Source organism: Pseudonaja textilis, chromosome 1 (genome assembly GCF_049901715.1).
Source record: "Pseudonaja textilis isolate UNSWEBS1 chromosome 1, rPseTex1.2, whole genome shotgun sequence".
NCBI classification, from domain to species: domain Eukaryota; kingdom Metazoa; phylum Chordata; class Lepidosauria; order Squamata; family Elapidae; genus Pseudonaja; species Pseudonaja textilis.
The window spans coordinates 21,471,621-21,489,461 of record NC_141990.1 but is presented as its reverse complement, the minus strand read 5'-3'; the positions used below and the strand labels follow the sequence as shown (position 1 = coordinate 21,489,461).

The following is a 17,841-nucleotide window of genomic DNA, read 5'->3' as shown; positions in this document are numbered from 1 at the left end:
CTGCCACAGAAGCTATGTGGACGGGGATGTGTGGACATGAAAACAAAATTTCAGGGGATGAGTGGACATGAGGGGGAAAAAAACAGATTTAAACACTTACAGCTGGCCCCAATTTGGCAGCATCATTTGAAGAGCGGCTCTCATTCCTCAAGAGTAGTTGTATTGTAGGGGTCTCCAGCTCCCAGGCCCCAGCCAGGCTGCAGAAGTGATGGGTGAGCATGCATATGTGCACACATGCACAGCTGCATTTGTGAAAGCAGTGTGCACACATGCAAAACCGTCCCCTCTCCCCCCACCGCCATCGCCACGGCCTCTGCCAGTCCACCAAGCCAGAAAGGCTGGAGACCTGTGTTGTATAGTACTGTAGTAAGAGTAGTATAGGTAGTCCTTGACTTACAACCATTAACGACCGTTCAAAGTGACAATGGTACTGAAAAAAAGTGATCTATGACCAGTTTTCATACTTAACACCGTTGTAACAACCCCGTGGCCAAGTCATCAAAATTCGGGCATTTGACAACTGACCAGTAGTAGGATTCAAAAAAATTTACTACAGGTTCTGTGGGCGTGGCTTGATGGACTTGGTGTGGCTTAGTGAGTGGGGCAGGGGAAGGATACTGCAAAATCCCCATTCCCTCCCCACTCCACTAACCTGCTTTCCAGCTCCGTTCTCCTGTGCAGGGCAACAAAAGGAGACCCAGCCGATCAGCTGGGACTCGGGAGGCAGAGAATAGATGGGGACGGGGCCAGTCAGAGGTGGTATTTTCCAGTTCTCAAAACTACTCAAAATTTCCGCTACCAGTTCTCCAGAACTGGTCAGAACCTGCTGAATACTACCTCTGCAACTGACATGTATTTATGACAGTGGAATTGTCCTGGGTTCCCGTGGTCACCATTTGTGACCTTCCCAGCCGGCTTTTGACAGACAAAGTGAATGTAGGGGGAGCCAGATTTGCTTAATGACTGTACAATTCACTTAATGCAGTGATTCGCTTAACAACTGTGCAAAACAGCTGTAAAATGGAGCACAATTCACTTAATAATTGTCTTGCTTAGCAACAGGAATTTTGGGATCCATTGCAGTCATTGAGGTAGTTGAGGACTACCTGTATAATTTTTGCAACGGAGATCATCATCCCGGAATGGAAAAGCATTGAATCCAAAAGTAAAAGTGATTAAGGCAGAAGATTTGGAGTGTCCCCTCCCCCTCAAACAAGTTGAAACAAGGTCCATGAAAATGGAGAGTGCTTATCAAAAATGGCTTTGCTGTCTTTGAAACCTGGAGTTGCCAGGCTTGTTTCTCCCTCCAGGAGGCCAAAGAAAGAATTTATGGAGAGGCAGATGATAGGAGAGGAAGGAAAAGATGGCTTGAGTGTTGAGCTGCCTTCAATAAAAAGTTTGGGCTTGTGGACAATGGACCATCAAACTAATCACGGGGTTTTAGACTGATATACCTACAGGCTTAGTCATGCAGGTGCAACCCAGTTAATGCCAGCTGCATTCAGGCAATCACACACTTGGGCAAATTTGGCTCAAATTAAGCTTAGATTTGGGGGTCTTTTAGAGCAGTGGTCCCCAACCTTTCTGGCTTGGTGGCCCAGCAGGAGGGGGGAGGGAATGGTTCTGTGTTAATGGGAGGCGCGCATGAGAGCACATGCAGCTCCATTTGTACAAGCAGCAGGTGTGCATGCCCGCCGCTTGCGGAAATGGAGCTTGCGTGAGCCCCCATCACTCACACACATGGTTCCAAATGGGCTGCACCCTGAGGATGACCCCTGTTTTAGAAGGGTTAGCATTTTGTGTGAATCTTTCTACCCATCTGGTTGTTGGAAGAAATATCCTCCTAGGTTCAGTTCCAAGTGGGGGAAAAGACACTGGAAACATGGAGGCTGTTTGGAAGGTTTAATGGTGGACAGGAGGACCACGTGGCCTGGAGCCCCAGAATGAAAAAGGAAGGAGGGTCACATGCTTCAAGGTGAAGGAGGAGATCAAAAAGGGGCTGAGGTGCTGAGAGTGGCTGGGTTTTATAACCTTTGTTGGGATTTGAATTGGAGCTTGTATTCTGATTGGTTGTCAGACTTCCATGGGGCCATGCAGGGGCAACTCTGTAGGCTGTCCTGAGTTCCAGGTTTGGTTGAGCCTTGCTGGATGATGATGCACTGAAAAGGGCTTTTGGCAATTGCTATAGCTTTACCTGGAGACCTTTGTTATGTAAAGTATTCTGGCCCAGGCCTTAATGGCCCACCCATTAACAACGGTGGGGGTGAGTTTCTGCTTCTGAGGTGAGTTTCTGCTCTTGAGTTTCTTCTCTTTTTAGGGGAAATAATCCACCTTTTTAATATTTCCTAGGATATTTCAATTTTCTAGGAGAGGGGTGGCATGGTAATTTGTGATACATCATATAATAGCATCAGACATGCTGTGACCCATTGGGTCATCCTTTCAAAGAAATTTCCTTATCTGATTCCTCAATGCCTTCAATAATGGCAGAGTTTCTAGTGCAGGGGAAAAGTTTTTCGTTTTTTTTTTAAATCAGAGTAAAGATGCAGTCTCAACTTAAGACAACAATTGAGCCCCATATCTGTTGCTAAGGAAGACAATTGTTAAGTGAATTTTGCCCCATTTTATGACATTTCTTCCCACATTTGTTAAGTGAATCTCTGCAGTTGTTGAGTTAGTAACGAAGTTATTAAGTGAATCTGGCTTCCCCATTGAGTTTGCTTGTCGGAAGGTCTCAAAAGGGGATCACATGACTTGCAATGATACTGCAATGGTCATAAATATGAGTCAGTTGCCAAGCGTCTGAATTTTATTCACGTGACCATGGGGATGCTGCAACGGTCATAAGACAAAAACAGCATTAAGTCACTTTTTCAGTGCCTGTAACTTCGAACAGTCATTAAAAGAACTGTTGTAAGTTGAGCTGTACTCACCTTGAAAGGATTCCATCTTGATTCTGCTATAGTCAAGCATCAAAAGTGGACCACAGAAGGTTTTTATGACATTTTGTATTGTGTGCTAAAAGGCTTTATGGTGTTTTTATGTCATAAAATGTTCTATAAAACTTGCCAAGTTTTAATACCATGCAAGTCATGGATCCCAGATTTTTGGTGCATCCTGTAAGTTACTCCATTTGAGGTACTTGTGGTTCAAAAGATTTTGCCCTGTGATGCATCATTTTCACCCAGTTAAAGTTTTGAGAGTTTTCGTAGTGTACAGATTTCAGAAAATGAGTTAATTCAGTAATCAAGATAAAAATGTATGGTAAACAGAGCCTCGTATGCAAATATAAGGCAGTGCAAACCTTAAGTTATTGCTGGGAATGATGGCAATAGAGAGAGTATTTACTACCAGGAAAGTACAATTTCGTTAATTGACATTCAAACTAATATTATTTTTTGTCCTGGCCTTCCCCACGTTTCGTCCGTTCCTTCCCTTCCTGCACATTCTGCTTACAGACCAAGGGTTAGGGTTTCAGTCTCATAAAGGCACACACACCCCTTGTGTACAGTACGATGTCCTGTTTTCTGCCAATAGAACAATGGATGGAGCCTTTTGCTAAATGTTGCCTTTCTCTCTAATTCAAACAATTAGAATTGCTTATGCAACTGGATGAAAATTCCTGTCAGGAAGTTCTTAGCCAGCTGAACTCCTGGTCTAAAAACCACTTCCTCCTCTTGAGACAATATTACTTCAGTGCAGTTTCATTTAAAAAGTAACCGTCGTTCTCCCTTCAGTTTGTGCCTAGTTTATGAGGCTTTTAAATTTCTGCTTGTTCTTTTCCGTTTGAAACTGTTTGTTTTAAAGTATCAAAGTGCGCAAGGTGGATCACATGTCTCTTTGTGAACCTAATTGAGAAGAAGCAAAGAAACGGATTTTATGCAAATCTTGTTGGACTTTGACAGTTAAGGGGACACCGGCACAACACCAACGCCTGATCAGAAGAATGTTTTGGAGCAAAATACACAAGAGAGGAACAGAAGGATTTGAATTTTGGGCATGGCCCAAAAATAACAAAGGCACAAAAGTAGATAAATTCCTTTTAATGCCTCCAACTTGGCCCCCAACGTCCAGTTATCTTCGACTGGAGATCAAACTCTTCCAAAAACAGTCTCCAAAGGGAAGAAATGCAATCCAAACCCAAAGTACAGATAAATTAGAAATAAAAAAACCAACACAAACCACACCGAAGTAATTAACACGACATGCCAGGATAATAAATTGCAGACTTCCAAAAAATAATGAAGCATACACAGTTGGGAGGATGCCAAAACCCAGATAAGCCTTGACAACGATAATGCATGCTTTGCTTCCAGCAAGGTGCTTTGTGCAAACACCCTTCTTATATCCTCTTCTCCCAGCTGCAACTAATGAAAGGGATCAGGGCCTTTTTCTCTCCCATAAGCCATGTTGCTCCCTTCTTCGTTCCTCCCTGCGTGCCCTAGGATGAAGAGGGGGTGGCCCTGGGTCTTCCTCTGAATGCCCAGCCGGACTGTTCCCTTTCCCCGTTTCTTCCACAGCCACTGGAGCCAGCCACACTCCCACTCCCTGTTAGCTGCTCAATCTCCCCCTCAGAATCAGACTCCAACAAGGGCATGACAGGATTACTAGGATAGGAGATTCTGAAATGGATGGACAACAAATTATTTGATAAATCAAAAGGAAAACAGATGCTATCCTAGTTAAATAGACCTTAGGTCTGATCCAGAGGTGGTATTCAGCAGGTTCTGACCAGTTCTGGAGAACCAGTAGTGGAAATTTTGAGTAGTTCAGAGAACCGGCAAATACCACCTCTGACTGGAGATTTTACAGTATCCTTCCCCTGCCACACCCACCAAACCATGCCCACAGAACCGGTAGTAAAAAAAATTGAATCCCACCACTGGGTCTGATCCAATAACATTTTTCAATATCATACTTTCGCCACTAGATTTTTTTTTTTTTTACACTTGAACAGCTTTTTCCATAGTGAGATCATTTTCTACTTGCATCTAACCCATGAGGCAAATATATCCCAACAACCCCCTTTTCTGCCATAACTCACGATGTTGCCTTCATCTTATCCCCAAACCATACCCGAGGCAGCTTTAAATTCGCTTTTAGCTGTCCCTATGTTTAAGTGGTGCTTTTCCTCTTATTCAGGCAACAACCTATGGCTGTTTTGATACAGGTAATCCTCAACTTATGATCCCAACTGGAGCCAGAACTTCCACTGCTGAGTGAGGCAGTTGTAAAATTAGTCACACCCAATTTCATGATTTTATGGGCTGCAGTCTTTGAGTGAATCTGCCTTCCCTGTTGACTTTGCCTTGCCAGAAACTCCCTGGCAAAAGGTTGCAAAAGCAGATCACATGACTCTAGGATGCTGCAATCGCCTAAATACAAGTGCCTGGATTTTGATCACGTGATTGCAGGGATGCTGCAACAATCACAATTGGGAGAACTGGTTGCACATCTCTTCTTTTTAGCACAGTTGCTAAACCAATGGTTGTCTGCTTTGCTTCAGTAACCATTTTGTTATTTGCATAATCAGATGACCCCTAAGGGGTGAGATCAGCCACTTTAGAGTGCTGCGGGCATGCCCTTTCTCTTCACATCTTTTGTGCTTTTCCCCTCCAGCTTGGGCAATGAGTAATCCCAGTTATTTCAAATGAGGTTCTCACTTTTGCACACTTCGGAGGGCTGATTTTGAACATGGGATCTTATATCAGCTATTGGGTGATGGTTGGAAGTTCTAAAAATTGGCTAGCTCTATTTCCATTGCCTCTCCGACATCTGTTAGAGGGGGTGAGGAGCTGGCTGGCTGCTTCTTCAAAGAAAGCCCAACTAACAACTGAGCAAAGAGGTCAGGGGGCCTCAAGCAGAATAGCTGTCTGCCTGTCCCTTCCAAATGCACACATCCCCCTTTCAGCTATTAGGTTTATTTTGACCTCACTTGTGCAAAACATTTGTGCAATACTAGGAACTGATAGCAAAATTCCTCCATTTTGACATTCATCAAAACTCCCTCCCTCCTCAAGTCTCTTACCCATCTCACATTAAGGAGAATGGCCGGTGGACGTTATTCTGTGGGCTGGAGATGTTTAGTGGGAGGGGAAGGGAGGAAAGTCAGAGGAAAGCACCACTCCCATTCCTTAACATTCTGTGCTCATGATCAATCAGGACCCTACTACAAGTAGTCCTCAACTTACAACAATTCATTTAGTGAGTGTTCAAAGTTACAACGGCACTGGAAAAAATGACTTGTGACTGTTTTTCACAATTACTCCCTTTCCAGCATCCCAATGATCATATGATCAAAATTCAGATGCTTGGCAACTGGTTCATATTTATGACCATTGTGTGTCCCAAGATCATGTGCTCACCTTTTGCAACCTTCTAGACAAGCAGAGGCAATGGGGAAGCCAGATTCACTTTAACACCTGGATTACTAATTTATCAATTGCAGTGATTCACTCAACAGCTGTGGCAAGAGATGTCATAAAATGGGGCAAAACTCACTTAACAAATGTCTCATTTAGCAACTGAAATGTTGGGCTCAATTGTGGTCGTAAGTCAAGGGCTACCTGTACATGGCACCAATTGACTTTTCAGGAGGTGTAACCCTAATTAAGCCAGCAAATGTTATGCTGGTGTAGGTTTCTGTTGACTCAAAGATTGGTAGCTTCAGGAGTGGGGAAAGGCCCTAATTTGTGTGTAGAGTAAAATACCTGAAGGGCTCAGGATAGCTCTTACTATCTAAAAGGCCAGACCGGAGGTAGGCAGCCTAATGCCAAGGAACTTCTTGGCATCAAGCAGAATCCTCATCCTACCCAATACAGCCTACACTGGAAGCTGCAAAATCAGGCACTAACTTCTGGCTCTTTCTCTCCCCTTCTCCAAAATTTATCTCTCAGTCTTAGGAAGATGCTAAGACAAAAATGCAAGAAGAAATGTTGAGGTGTTAAACAAAAGGCATTTGATGACTATTCACATCTACTGTGGCAGCCTTATCTATCTCTCATCTTTCATCTATCTATCTATATCTATCTAATTTGTATGCCACTCAGCTCCCAACAATTTCAGAGCTAGCCAAGCCTTACATCATGCTCTTAAATTTATGTCTACTGGACCAAAAAAAAACCCATTGCCAAAGCCTGAGCTAACTTATCTTTCTGATACAATTCTTGGCATATCATCAAACCACAGCACTCATTTGAGGAAACTGTCACGTACCATGAAATAATGCTGCTTTGTCGAATAAAAATGTTACAAACGGCTGGCGTGAACTTTCTCTTGGTGTCACATGTCATGTCAATGTGGGCTCCGTGTGGACAGGCCTGACAGGCGATTGGCATCTCAAGATTTATATTCTGTAACATCATTGCATCAGAGGAGTCCTTTCCACCAGCCAATCCTCCTTTCTCAAGGCTTGGAGTAAGGAGGAGAGGCGTAGCTTTTCCAAGAAGGATCATACATAGTCTTTGCGGGCATAGCTGCTCTCAGAAGGGTGTCTTCCTGTCCAGTATCTCACTGGATAGAATTTATTTCCCTCCTTTGGAGGAAAGAAGCAACAGAAGGTGCCTCCACCAAGGATCAGGAAAGCACTCGCTGCCCAACCTATGTAAAGTGAAATACCCAGCTCTCTCTTCAGGGCCTCAGGAACGAGTGGATTATAGAAGTTGCTGACAATGTTCCTTGCTGACCAGGAGACAGGAAAGAGGAGCGCCATTCCAGCTAGGATGAAGACCACACCAGCTATCATCAAAACTTTGGCCTTAGTACTTGGGTCTTCTACGAAGCGGGTGCACCTTGCTCCAGAGATGGCAATCAGGAGAGCCAGGAAAGACATGGCAATGGAGACCACCACCAAGGCCCGGGCAGTTTGTAGGTCTGCTGGTAGGTCAAGTAGGGAGTCATAGACCTTACATTGCATCTGTCCAGTACTTTCATAAACACAGTTCATCCACAGCCCCTCCCAGAAGACCTGTGCCACAATGATGTTGGATCCGATGAAAGCCGTCACTTTCCACATGGGCAAGGCACAGGCCAAAATAGAGCCCAGCCAGCCCAGGATAGACAGTGCCAGCCCAACCAGCTGCAGGGCCAGGGCTGTCATCATGCTCCCACCTGCTGGAAACAGAACCCTGATTGATTAGGATGAAAGCAGCACCAATTAACTAGGACATATGCAGGTAACCCACAAACAGGATCTTAGTGTCGTACAAAGACAGGGAGGGAAAGTTTGTTGCGGTTCCTCTCTTCAAAGAGCTAATATTTACAGACGGAAGAATCAAGGTACATTTTCAGAGAATTTCTTTTGTGCAGATTAAAACTATACAGTCAACAGTTTTGGAGTTTCTGAGAAAGTGAAATTGACCTGATCAAAGGATGAGAGCCTAAAACGTTTTTTGGGGGGGAGTAGGCATGGGGGGGGGGGGTAATTCATGTACTTATCAGTCTGGGCTTTTTTAAGAGTGTCCATATTGATTGATGCTAAGCCAGCTCTACAACATAATTATAGATGGATATAGGAACTTAGGATTGTTTTTTTCTATCTTTTGGAGCTGCTAGGCCATTATGAATGGGATTATAAAGTTTAGGACAAAATAGCTGCATCGTTTTGCAAAAAAACAAAAAACAAACTGGAAAAACAACATACAAAGATTATGATTATGATGCAGAGGGAAGCAAAGCCTCAAAGCAAACCTACGCCACCGGGGAACCAACCCCCACCCACCCCAGCACACAGGTTTTACTTGCTCATTCAGAAATCTCCCCAGGCTTTCTTCCTGCCTTATGTTCCCAGCGGGCAAGATTAACTCTCTCCAGTTACTCATTCCTCTCTTTCAAGAAAAACCAGAAAGGAAGGAAAGGAGGAAGGAAGGAAGGAAGGAAGGAAGGAAGGAAGGAAGGAAAGAAAGAAAGAAAGAAAGAAAGAAAGAAAGAAAGAAAGAAAGAAAGAAAGAAAGAAAGAAAGAAAGAAAGAAAGAAAGAAAGAAAGAAAGAAAGAAAGAAAGAAAGAAAGAAATCCTCTTATACACACTCCCAACACAGCCAAGCCACCCCAAACACCTTCTGATTCCTTCTCCCTTCCATTTAGTTGCTTTCCAGGCTTCACTAATAGAGAAAGGATTTTGATAGACTATTCCAGGGGTCTCCAACCTTGGCAACTTTAAGACTTGTGGACTTCAACTCTGGGAATTGAAGACCCCAGTGGTGGGATTCAAAATTTTTTACTACTGGTTCTGTGGGTGTGGCTTGGTGGGCATGGCGTGGCTTGGTGGGTGTGGCAAAGGAAGATTACTGCAAAATCCCATTTCCTTCCCACCCCACTAACCTGCTTTCCAGCTCCATTCTCTGTGCAGGGCACCCAAAGAAGACCCAGCCAATGAGCTGGGACTCGGGAGGCAGAGAATAGATGGGGGCGTGGCCAGTCAGAAGGTGATATTTGCCGGTTCTCTGAACTACTTAAAATTTCTGCTACCGGTTCTCCAGAACTGGTCAGAACCTGCTGGATACCACCTCTGGTCTCCAACAGGATTGCCATTTGCGGTCTTCCCGGCCAGCTTCTAACAAGCAAAGTCAGTGGGGGGGAAGCTGGATTTGTGACTGGCTTAACTGCAGTGATTCACTTAACAACTGCAGCAAAAAAAACCCAAAACATTCATAAAATCAAGTATGTCTCATTTAATCGCCCCTGTCGCTTAGCAATAGCAGTTCTGGTCCCAGTTGTGTTTGTAAGTCAAGGATGAACTGTACCATTTTGTGCAGCCTCCGGGGGGCATCCCCAGGATATGGAAGACCAACCCAAGCTCCCCTCATTCCTACACCGGATGCACCATTATGGCCCCCATCCTGACATTTTTAACCATCCCCTGCAGACATTGTGGCGGTACCTGCTTTTTTTCCTCCCACTCTGTCAATCCATCAAATCTTACTCAACCTCTCCCTAAAGTCTCCCTCTTGCTGAGAAAATGGAATGGGGCTGGTTCATCTTCGGGATGGGGTGGGTGGGGAACAAGGGCAAATGGGACAACCTTAGAATAAAATGCTGGCCTCACATCTACCTTCCCGCCCCCTTCAAAAGCAGCCAGTAAGGAATATAGTTAGCTACGGAGCCAATCTTTACAGTACTGATGCCCACGTGTTGTAGCCTGTCAGCTGCCAGCCCCCTCCAGCAGCCAAATCAGATGCGGAGGCGGCGTGGGAGTCAGGGTCAGCATCAAGGCAACCCGAGAGCTCCTAGGTGGAAGAGGGAATGGAGCTGTCAGAGATAGAGACAGAGGCAGAGCCTGGGTCGTCCGTCAGCCCTCAGATGGAGAGTCAACAGTCCCCAGGTCTGGAGGTGGATGAGGAGGAAAAGGAGGAACAGCTGGGTCCAGTGCCTAATATGTGGACGTGCAGAAGGCAGAGGAGAGGAGAGCAGTGGAAATATTTAGGCTGATCCTTGGGACGGAAGAGCCCATGAGCTAGCAAAGCTGCACTGTAGCTCTGGGGATAAAAGGCAGCGTGCAAAGATGATTAAGTTTGGCAGATAACTATTCATCTACCTGCTGGACAGACAAGAGAGAGGAGGGGGAGGGAAGGAGGGAGGGAGACAGAGACAGGGAGACTTTTTGCCAAGGCTGCTGGTGCTCCTAATAAAGGAATCATTGAGGAATTGTCATGTTTGGGAGCTGAGTCAGAACACCACATAACAAAAATACAGACTCACATAACAAATCACAGGTATCCAGAGGACCTTGTGGGTACAGAGCAGAGTACCTACAGGGGATAAGAGTATATACAGGGCAGGAGGCCAAGTACAGTAAGCAATTTACATAACCCCCATTCATTAGTTTGCTAACACATTGGACAGCCTCTGTCTTTTACCCCAAAACAAGTCGTAGTACAGAAAGTGCAGAACTTAACTACCTCTAGATGATCTTTCATTAAGATTAATTGAATGCAACATTTCGGGATGCTGAGGTGGTGGTGGAATAAGGCAGCTAAGCCAGTTAATTTGCTTCCTGTTTAGTGTTTAGCTGTGGGATGCTGTGTAAACACTGACCAGGAAATCAGAAACCTGTTTTTCCAGTGGCCCCACCTGCCCAGCTGCTATGTCTCCATTTTCAGCGCCTCCATTCTATGATGGAGATGTTTTCTTACCCAACACCTTCAATGTTGCGATGCTCCTGCAGCCAGAAGGCAAAAAAAATAATCACCCATCCTGCCTTGTTTGTTCCCCATTCAGAATCTGAGCTGTGGATTTCTCTGTTGTGCATCCTGGGGCAGGTATACTCTCCTCATCCCAGCTGTCCATTACTGAGGTGAAAAGACTGGGCTCCCACTTCATTTTGGAGCTCCATTTTGTGGTTTTTCTCTCTGTGTTCAAGCACACTTTGGAGTGTGGACCTGTGTCGTATATACCAATGTCCCTGGACTAGAACCATTCATTCAATAGTATATTCAATACTCGAATACAGCTCATCAGTCTGGAACCCACATTACGTATCTGATATTAGCACAGTTGAGAAAGTCCAGAAATATTTCACAAGAAGAATTCTCCACTCCTCTACTCGTTGCAGGATACCTTATGCCACCAGACTTGAAATTCTAGACCCAGAAAACCTTGAATTATGCCGTCTTCGGTCTGATCTAAGTATGGTATATAAAATCATACATTGCGATGACTTACTTGTCAATGAATGCTTCAGCTTCAACCATAACAACACAAGAGCAAACAATAGATACAAACTCAAGGTTAACTGCACCAAACTTGATTGCAGGAAATACGACTTCAGCAACATAGTGGTCAATATCTGGAATACTCTACCTGACTCTGTGGTTTCTTCCCCAAACCCCAAAAACTTTAACCTTAGACTGTCTACTATTGACCTCACTCCTTTCCTAAGAGGTCTGTAGGGGGCGTGCATAAGCGCACCAACGTGCCTACCGTCCCTGTCTTATTGTTTCTTTTATTTTTCTTATATGTACCCATTTCATGTATTCATAACTATGTATATACTTATACCTATTATCTTGTAAGCAATTGACAAATCAAAATAAAGAAAATAAATAAATTTATGCTAAGACTATAAGGTTTTTAGAACTCCTAACCAGCTTTTCCCTCAGAATGTTGGGAACTGTCCCAACATATACAGTATTGTTGTATCATCTTATATGCTTTGCTATTCTTTTTTACTACTTTTTGCTATTTTATTTTGGTATGTAAATATATTTTAAAATTAGTATGCTGCCTAGAGGTATGTGCCATGGCATGCATAAGTATTTTAAACAAATCAATTAATTATTCTCCTCAGTTTGCAAAGTCCAAACAGCTGCTCCCTCTGCTATAGCCATAACTTCAGAATACAATGACTCACCTCTTCCTAAAGTACAGTATACTGATTAGCATTTGGAGTTTTGTAGCAAAACAATGACTTAACTTAATTAATTCTGGTTATAAACTAGCCAAGGAGGCTGGGTTTGTACAACTTGCTAACCCATCAAGGATGCTGAGTAAGCTTAAACCCATCAAGGATACTAAGCAAGCTTTGCATCCCATGCAAATATAGTCTATAACAGGTGTGTCCAACCCATGGCCCATGGGCCACATGTGGCCCTGGACTGCTAGTAATGTGGCCCCTTTTAACATTAGTATATGATTTTATATTATAAAACTATATTATATATATTGGTATGCAACTCAAGACAATTCCTCTTTATTCAACGTAGCACAGGCAAGCCAAAATGTTGGACACCCATGGTTTTAATTTTTGCCTGCTTGGGTTAAGCATGTAATGTGAATCACCCCAAAACTGAAAGTCTAGCGTCTAGACCAGGGGTGTCAAACTCATGTCGTCAAGGAGGCGTCACATGACATATCAGGACTTTTTTCCCCTTCACTGAAATGGGTGTGGGTGTGGCCAGCTCATGATGCATCCAGCCGGCAGGCCGGGAGTTTGACAGCCCTGGTCTAGACATATTTGTCTGGAAGCAAGTCCTTCTGAATTAATTAGCTAGATAATACACCTAATCCAAGTTAATAAAACACAATTACTATTGACAATATATCATGATACATTTCAATCCATAAGGCATTTTATGTTTTAATTTGGTGGAGTGGTTTATATAACACACTAATGTAATGAAGAGTTGCTTCACACCATATTTAATAACAAATTACCTTTCCTATTTTAGTTCATCTACAATGTTGTGCAAACTGATCTAAAGTGTACAATTCTTAACTGTGGATGGACAGATAGCACGATAGAAAGCTATAAACTGTAAAAAGTGACTGAATCAATTTCCAGCGAGACAGCTGCAGGTGTTTATTGTACATCATGCATAAATTGTGCGTGGATCTCATTCCTACTAGAAATAAGGGCCATCGGATCTGATTTACAAAAATCTGGACGGACCACTAGATGAGAGCTTGTTGCTCCAAATCATGGGATCTGGAATTTTGGAGCCTGAATCTTGGTTAATCTGGTTTTCTAGTTTTATAAAGACAAATTATCAAAAGACCAATTGGAGGATGAGGTTATCAGTGACAATTAACCAAGGTATCAAAAAAGAACATCTGGTTGTTAAGGAAGTCAGTTCTAAATTATGGATGGTGGAGAATTGTTGTTGGAAAGTGCTGATCTGCTTTGGAGTTTCTGTGCAGGATTCTGACTGGCCCAATAGGAACCATTATGGTGGAATCAATAGTTCTTTTCTCTGATCTAGCAAACAGCTTTAAGCAGCATGACCAGTTTTTCTTTACTTACCATCCAGGCAACTTACCACCCAGCAGAAATGCATTTCAAAGGAATCAATAATGGGCAGTAGTAAAAAAAAATCAGCTGACAGAACAAATGATTCCCCTGCTTCTGCAATGCATAATTAACAACCCAATGCTTTAGCCTCATGAACCAAGCATCTGATAATTTCACTAACCAAATGCATAGGAAACTGTCCCTAAATGATAACAAAGAACAGGTGTAAAATAAAAGTGCACTGTATAGATACATTGAATTCAAGGAAAGACATGAAACGGCAAGGGTGGTTTTTTTGTGTGATTATAATTAAAATATTTATAGACTGCTTTTACACAAGCTCAAATCAATTGATAAACAATAACTCACAAATAAAATATGAAAAAACAGTTTTGTTTTGTGAGAATTGACTTTCCTTTCTTTCTTCAGCATCTCTGCAAGGGAGGAACAAACTTGTAACACCTCTGGGTTCTGCAAATAATACATTTGTCAATGGAGACCTACACACCTATCTGGAAAACTTGACAAAATCTTATTTTGGAGAGTAATTCATTCTAAATGATGATATGACACTCCATTAAATAATAAGACTGTTAATAAAGCCTGACTTCTGTCTATGCCCAGAGACATTTTTCTTTATTTCATAAGCAGCTGGATAGAAACCTGGTATTCAAAATTAATTGAGGTTAATCTTCCAAAAAGCCTGCTTCAAATTCAGCCCTGAATGGAAAAAAGGTAGAAATATATCTTTTTGGTCCTATTGGTCCTATTTAACACCAGTTCATCATTCTCAAATTGCCAATTGGAATTGAAGACACTTGGTGCAGTTTCAATAGACTTTAGATGGTACTTTATAAATGAACAGAAATACCATATTAGTAGCCAGTCTCAAAATGTCTTTTTTTAAGATTATCCATCCCTCAGATTAAATTTACACTTGTATTCAAGCATTCAAAACTGGTTTAACTCTGAGTTTAAATTAATCCATGCAAGACATTAAAAAGGTATATTGTTATTATTCAATCTCTTCCCTATGTTGCAGAATTCAAATTTCCTATCGTATTTCTGAAGATCTCAAATAAACTGGGTCTATGTCTCCTTTCTCAACTCATTGTCTGACAGCCCAGGAACTAATTATCCCACAGTTTCAGCTTCCTCCTAGACCTCCACAACCTGCAAACCTAGATATAGTTCTACTTAATCATTGCATTCATTTTAAAGAGTTTGCAGCAATTTGAGGAAGGAAAGTGAACAGAGACCTTCCCAGACAGCTTCCCATTTTCAGCAGGTATCAAAACACCCACTAGAGCGATTGCAAACAATGGAACACCCAGTTATAGAAAGGCAGCCAGAAACCAAACTTGATGGACTCTCTGCTACCCAGATTTCCAAATACAAAGAGACAGCCAGCAATTAGAGGGGGCTTATACCCCTGCCCTCCACCTCCACCAGTGACTGTTCTTGCCAATATTACACACCAGGTCTATATCCACCATCAAATTCTTCTAGCCAAATTCCAAAGGTGTCCAGAAGTCCAGCAAGCACCCACCCCAATTCAAGCTTCCCTGTTGCTGCTGTATTTCACGTAGGCCTCCATTTCAGCAATTTTTCTCTTTCAGCTGAGCTGAGCTGGCTGAGATCCTGGTGAGTTTGAAGGTGACTAGTCTCACAGAAGCCAGTTTTCAGTGCAGTTTGGATAGGAGCAGCTGTCAGACTCCGATCCTTGAGAGATGTTTGTTCAAACAGGTGAATGCAAAAAATGAGTCCCTGCTTTCCAAATCTGGATGAAATATGCCAGGTTTCCTGCTACTGCACCAAGTCCAAAGGATGGGAAAGAATGATCCCTCCTCACACTGAAGTCGACTGCGTCCCTAACTGCCTCCTCCAAGGTGCAAAGTCCCCAGGACACATGAGGGAGGAAGAATGGCTTAGACATAGTTGCTGGTTGGCACCGATTGAGCTGCTGTGTACTTTGTCGAATAGGGTTTCTCGTGTCTGGGAGGGCAGTTGCAACACAGTAGTGCTCCTCCAATGAGCAGCAGGCCACAGGAGGCCCAGCCAATATAGAGAGAAGCCCCCAAGTCCCGCTTTTGGCTGTCTGGGATCATGGGGTTGTAGAAGTCTCGTATGATGTTGTTTGCTGTCCAGCAGAGTGGAATCAGAAGCATGATGCTGGAGATGAGAAAAATAATTCCAGCGAAGATCATCACCTTGGCTTTGCTAGCTTCATCTTCCACGCAGTTAGTGCACTTTCCTCCAATGATAGAGAAGAAGATGCCAATGACAGCCAGAATGATGGCAATGATTACCAGAGCCCGAGCAGCTTGCATGTCCTGTGCCAGTGCCAACATAGACTCGTAGACCTTGCATTGCATCTGTCCCGTGCTCTGGACCACACAGTTCATCCATAGGCCCTCCCAAATAATTTGGGCCACCACAATGTTGTTGCCTATAAAGGCTGTCACCCTCCACATCGGCAACCCACAACAGAGGATGCTACCTAGCCAGCCGATCACCGACAAGGCAATTCCCAAGACTTGCATCCCCATGGAAGCCATAGCGTTCTCCTCTTGCTTCTTGGAGCAGCTCCAACCAAGGAGGCAAAAATTTATTTAAAAAAAAAACCCCAAACTGGAAAACTACAACAAGAGACGGTGCAATAATACTGAAATGAGGGTGGCAAATTTGGGGAAGTTATAGGCTGCGGTGGTGGGTGGAGTTTTACAGAAGCCATCCAGTCTGAACAGACAGAGAAGCTCAAACCTGTTCCCCAGGATTCCTTCTCCTCCTCCTCTCGTCTTCTTCAAAGAGAGGTTGTTATCCTGGCAGAAATGGGTTTCTCCAATCCTGACTCACCAAAAAATCCCAGTCCCAAAAGGAAGTTATAGCATGAGACAAGAAGCAAAGGGTCAGAACAGAAAGTGTTCCCACCTCGTTCTTTGCTGAAATCTTTGTAGGCTGATGTAAATGTTTCATTCTTACTAAGAGCATAGAAATTGCTCAGCAAGTCTAACCCAATGTTCCTTCTGGCAGCTCAATGTTCTACTTCCATCAGTGTACATTCAGATGCTTCAGGGAAGTGCAGAAGGAAGTCTTGCACTGATGACATAAAGGGTCCACTGCTTCTGTCTAAAGAGATTCCAGTCAATGATCCTAACCTAGTAGTCATCAATATCAGTTCTCTTTGCAAATTGTGCTTACAGATCACACAATCACAAACTGTAGCAAGGAAGAGGATTTGCTCACCTTTCTCTAGGAGCACAAGGCTATTTACAAATAATTTTTCCCACAATAACTTTTTGAGGTAGATTGGAATGGGTGGAACTGACTCACTTAGTAGTGTTCTTTATGGTCCAGAAGTTACTTGGTTCTCCTTAATTCATGCCTAGCATCTGTTACCCTGGTGTTGGTCTTTAGAACGCTCAAAGTAGAGAATTACTCTCTAGTCTCCACCCAGTATAATGTTGTTCTGCATGGAAGCATTCTTCTCTTCCCACACCCTCCTTTGCAATTCAGATAGGTCTGTCCCGCTCCAGGCCCTGCTTCTAGTCCAATTGCTGGGAGGGCATCATAGATTATCACCTCACCCTCAGAGGATGTGATGACCACAGGCAGCTGGGCTACACCCCTGAGAGCGCCAAACTGGTTGAGCAGCAAAGGATGCAACATCCCAAGTCTTATGGAAATAGAGGGGAAGAAACTACAGGCGAGTTTCAGTGCACCACAACATCTCTTCTCTCATAAATATGATCAGGACGATAGTCAGAGTCTTTGTAAGAACCTTTTGTGGGAATTAACTCCAACTTTAGTGCAGTGCAGGAGTCACTGGAGGTTTTAAAGAAAAGATTGGACAACCATTTATCTGAAATGGTCTATGGTTTCCTGCTTGAGCATGGAGTTGGACTAGAAGACCTCCAAGGTCCCTTCCAATTCCATTATGAAATGGTGTAGGGTCTCCCGCTTGGGCGGGGGGGTTGGACTAGATGACCTACAAGGTCCTTTCCAATTCTGATTATCTATTAATCTGCTAATGTTTCCAAGCAGATTTCACAAAAGGAACATGGACGCAGTATCTTTATGCATGAATAGTACAAACAAGGTGAAAAGAACAGATTTC

The 17,841-nt window shown here is 43.3% G+C and overlaps 2 protein-coding genes across 5 annotated transcripts in view; both read right to left on the bottom strand.

The window, feature by feature from the left end:
- The window catches only part of LOC113441624 (claudin-4-like), a 49,664-nt gene that overhangs the window by 21,050 nt on the left and 10,773 nt on the right, over positions 1-17,841 (bottom strand). Inside the window, exons 2-3 of one of the 4 annotated variants that reach the window (XR_015742438.1) lie at positions 7,216-8,112; positions 4,029-4,622 (exon numbers count right to left, since the gene is read on the bottom strand). The exons of 1 other annotated variant lie outside the window; for it this stretch is intronic. Coding sequence is in view for 2 of the 3 variants with exons in the window: in XM_026708725.2 (XP_026564510.1) it covers positions 7,451-8,112 (662 nt within the window). In the remaining variant the exon portion in view is untranslated. Of the gene's footprint in view, positions 1-4,028; positions 8,113-17,841 lie in introns of those variants that run through there. 2 more of the 4 variants (XM_026708725.2, XM_026708726.2) reach the window with 2 other exon arrangements.
- CLDN4 (claudin 4) lies at positions 14,141-16,527 on the bottom strand. The gene has a single exon (XM_026708728.2). The coding sequence runs from the start codon at positions 16,280-16,282 to the stop codon at positions 15,653-15,655; it is 630 nt and encodes a 209-aa protein (XP_026564513.1). The 5' UTR covers positions 16,283-16,527; the 3' UTR covers positions 14,141-15,652.

What these genes read in the sequence shown, in the direction of transcription:
- CLDN4 (XM_026708728.2), bottom strand. Translation starts at nt 16,282, where the DNA reads ATGGCTTCCATGGGGATGCAAGTCTTGGGAATTGCCTTGTCGGTGATC.